We start from the raw sequence: 3,184 nt of genomic DNA, 5'->3' as shown, positions 1-3,184 counted from the left end.
TCACGCAGCGTGCACGTCTAACGCTGAGCTGCAGGGTTGTTTTTTCATTCCTTCCAGAGCTGGAGGCTCAGACAGCATCCTGCATCATGACCGGCAAGATGACCGAGACAGAACAGGTGCCAGAGTCTAAGAAGCTCTATGCGCGCTTCTGGAGGCTCTTTCCTCACCTGACGCTGTTCTGCACCTTGTTGGGGTACACCGTGCTGGGCGCGCTCATCTTCATGCAGGTGGAAGGAGGGAGCGAATCCACCACCGATCAGGAGTACCATGCATTTCTGGAGAGGATTGTTCAGACCGTCCACGTAAATATCAGTAGGTGTTTCTATGATAAAGCAGCATCTCAGTAAAATAGCTCTATTAGAATATATAACAAGAAAATCTATCTAGCTATTTTTTTATTTTATTTAGATTAATTCTGTTAAGTTGTTTTTTTTTATTCTCGATTTCAGAAAACAGCTCCTACACAATTAATGACACAGTGGAAGATATCAGGAACCAAATGAAGGAGTTCAATTCCATATGGTTCCAGAGCCCCAGCAGATGGGATTTCTATGCTTCCATGTTGTTCTGCTGCACTGTCTTTACAACAGTTGGTGAGTTGATCTGAAAATGATGGAAAACTCTGTTAACTAAAGCAGGACTCCTTCTTTGGAGGAGATCATTCCCAATCCCACATGGTGGTGTTAACCATCAGAGCATCGGAGTCAAGGAACCATTAATCCAATTAAGACATTTTTCCTAATTTGCTGGAATAATGATTTTTAAAGATTTGAGTTTTGATTAATAAGTACAAACAATATTAATTCTCTTCAAGTAATTTCCATTTTGTGAAAATGTGATTCACTGGAATGTTTTATTAATCATTATTTTATTGATCCTGCAATAGGTAGCTCACTGCCTAAAAATGAACTTCAGTCCGTTTTTTTATTGAAATAAATGTTTTTTCCTTTATTTTGACCCGGTAGACAATTTTTGAAAAAGGAGGACTTTACCTTAAAATAGTAGTCATTCTCATTTCATTTCCATCTCATTCCTTTTATTTAAAGGCAACTTCTCTTATTCAGAGATAATTATTTTTGCTTAGTTTTGGATCAGTTTTTGTTGTGCAAGAGTTAAAACTGCAAAGACTGATCAAAAATAAAAAAGAATATCTAAAAATCACTGAATCCTCCTTTAATTTCAGAAGGTAAATAGGAGAATCTGCCAATTTATTGGGTATTACTCACCCTAAAGTAAAGTCAATAGATATTATGTAGTGGAAATAAGATCATAGAGGTGCTTGTTCTTATTTTAAAGGTTGATAATTCTATTCTACTGGCGAGCTGTCTTACTTTTAATAAAAGGAAAATACACTTATTTCAAGAACCTTTTACTCAGATTACAGTTTTTGCGGTTTAGACACCTTCTCTTCTAAATGACCTTAAGTTTTAAGGAAAAAAACAGACTGAAAAGCAAAAATATGTTTAAATCTTGTCAGATGGAGATTTGCAAAACAGTTTCCTGTTGGGGTCCAGTACTTTATCTTTAAGGGTTATTCACTTGTTACAGAATCTTGTTCCTCTGACTTTCATCAGAAGCAACTTAAGGTAACCACAGACATGATGTGCAGATATTAGGAAGGATTTGTTTAAACAATTAATCAGATTAACTAATCAACTAATTTAATAATCAATTAATCACTAAAACGTGCCTTTAGCTGACAGAGTGACCCAGTTATAGCAGCAATTACACCAAGATTGTTAAAGAATATATAAACATTTTGCATTTAAAGTTTAAAAAAAATGTTTTCTGTCTGTCAATCTGCTTTATCCAGAACTCCTCAAGTGGAAAAGTTTAATTTCATCTGGTTCAATTCTGAAAAAACAAACCTTTTCCCACCTGTCTATTAATCAAAGGAAAGAATAATCAACTCATCAATTGATTTTCAAAATAATTGTTGCAGCCCTAGAATTTTTAAAAGCTCACATTCCTCATATTCAGTGAAACTCTTTAGACTAATTCATCAAAGTCCATGAATCAACAAACTATTCGAAACGTGACCTTATGTTCAGAAGACTTTCATGGATCTTAATGTGTCAAAGATGTAAGATGAGAAACAGCTGAGCTTTAATGCAGGATGTGGTCAAAGAGAGTTCCAGTTATTCTGTTTCAGTTTGAAAGCATCAAGACTAGCAAACACGTTTTCTCTAAATGTTCATTAACATAGAATCAACCTAATAATCATCATAAAATATCTGGATTCTGACATAGAAGTTTAAAGGATTATGTGTATATATATGTTTTTGTCTGTCTTGTAGTGCTTACGACATTTAATGGATGTTAGTGTCTTAAGACTCCTCTTATTCATTCTTATTTCATCCCTCATCTCCTTCAGAAGCAGAACATCTTTCCAGCTTGCATTTACTCAATAAATGCTTTAACCACAGCTCATCATGTACAGCAAAACTGCAAGTACTCCATCCCTCATGAAACCTCAAATGACTTCTGATCAGAGCCTTTCATCTTCTCCCCCAGCTTTACTGACCTTTGGGAACTAAGCAGAATAATTGACATCAGTAAAAAGCATCTCCTCTTTCTCTACTTTACCCTACATGACTATGCATGTAAGGAACAAGCATAAACAGCCTTGGTGTCTCCTTGTTTCCGATGTATTATGAGTACTAAAATGCTGTCAGCTAATTGCCTAACAGCAACAGGAAGTCCAGATCACTCAGAAGACCAAGCGCTTTCAGTAAGGGTGCTTTTCACAATCCACAAAGAGCTCATTAAAGTTTTTTTTTTATATTGTTTTTGTTTTGTTGTTTTTTTTTGCAGAAACAAAATCCATCAAACAATAATAGGTAAACCAATCAATCAGCCTCTGGAGAATCATAAAGAAATTGAGTTAAATGGCATCACAGCTTCAAAACCTGAAGCGTGATGCTGTTGGATTAATAGGAAAATGAAACGGTACCATTAGCAGCCGCTCCCTGTGTCGTCTTGTTTAATGAGGGTTAAGTGGATTGATGTGTTTCAACGTAAAGCTTTCGTTTTGGGAAACTGCTTCTAGCTGAAGGACATCAGTTACCTCGAGGCTTTTCTCAGTAACATCATCCATTTCGCCTGGTTTAGACACTGAATGAAAGAAATTTCTGTAAATAAATGTTTCTATTTGGTTTCCTGGAGGTCACATCTACCAGGGGCT

At 35.9% G+C, this 3,184-nt stretch overlaps 1 protein-coding gene across 1 annotated transcript in view; it reads left to right on the top strand.

The window, feature by feature from the left end:
- The first annotated feature begins 56 nt into the window (after window positions 1-56).
- Window positions 57-3,184, top strand: part of kcnk18 (potassium channel, two pore domain subfamily K, member 18) — a 15,524-nt gene continuing 12,396 nt past the window's right edge. The window contains exons 1-2 of the mRNA XM_015391062.1: window positions 57-312; window positions 450-593. Of these exons, the coding sequence (XP_015246548.1) occupies window positions 87-312; window positions 450-593 (370 nt within the window). The 5' untranslated portion in view covers window positions 57-86. The remainder of the gene's footprint in view (window positions 313-449; window positions 594-3,184) is intronic.

This window comes from Cyprinodon variegatus, unplaced genomic scaffold (genome assembly GCF_000732505.1).
Source record: "Cyprinodon variegatus isolate N-32 unplaced genomic scaffold, C_variegatus-1.0 Scaffold523, whole genome shotgun sequence".
Lineage (NCBI taxonomy): Eukaryota > Metazoa > Chordata > Actinopteri > Cyprinodontiformes > Cyprinodontidae > Cyprinodon > Cyprinodon variegatus.
The sequence above is the reverse complement of the archived record's forward strand: the minus strand, read 5'-3'. Positions and strand labels throughout refer to the sequence as shown.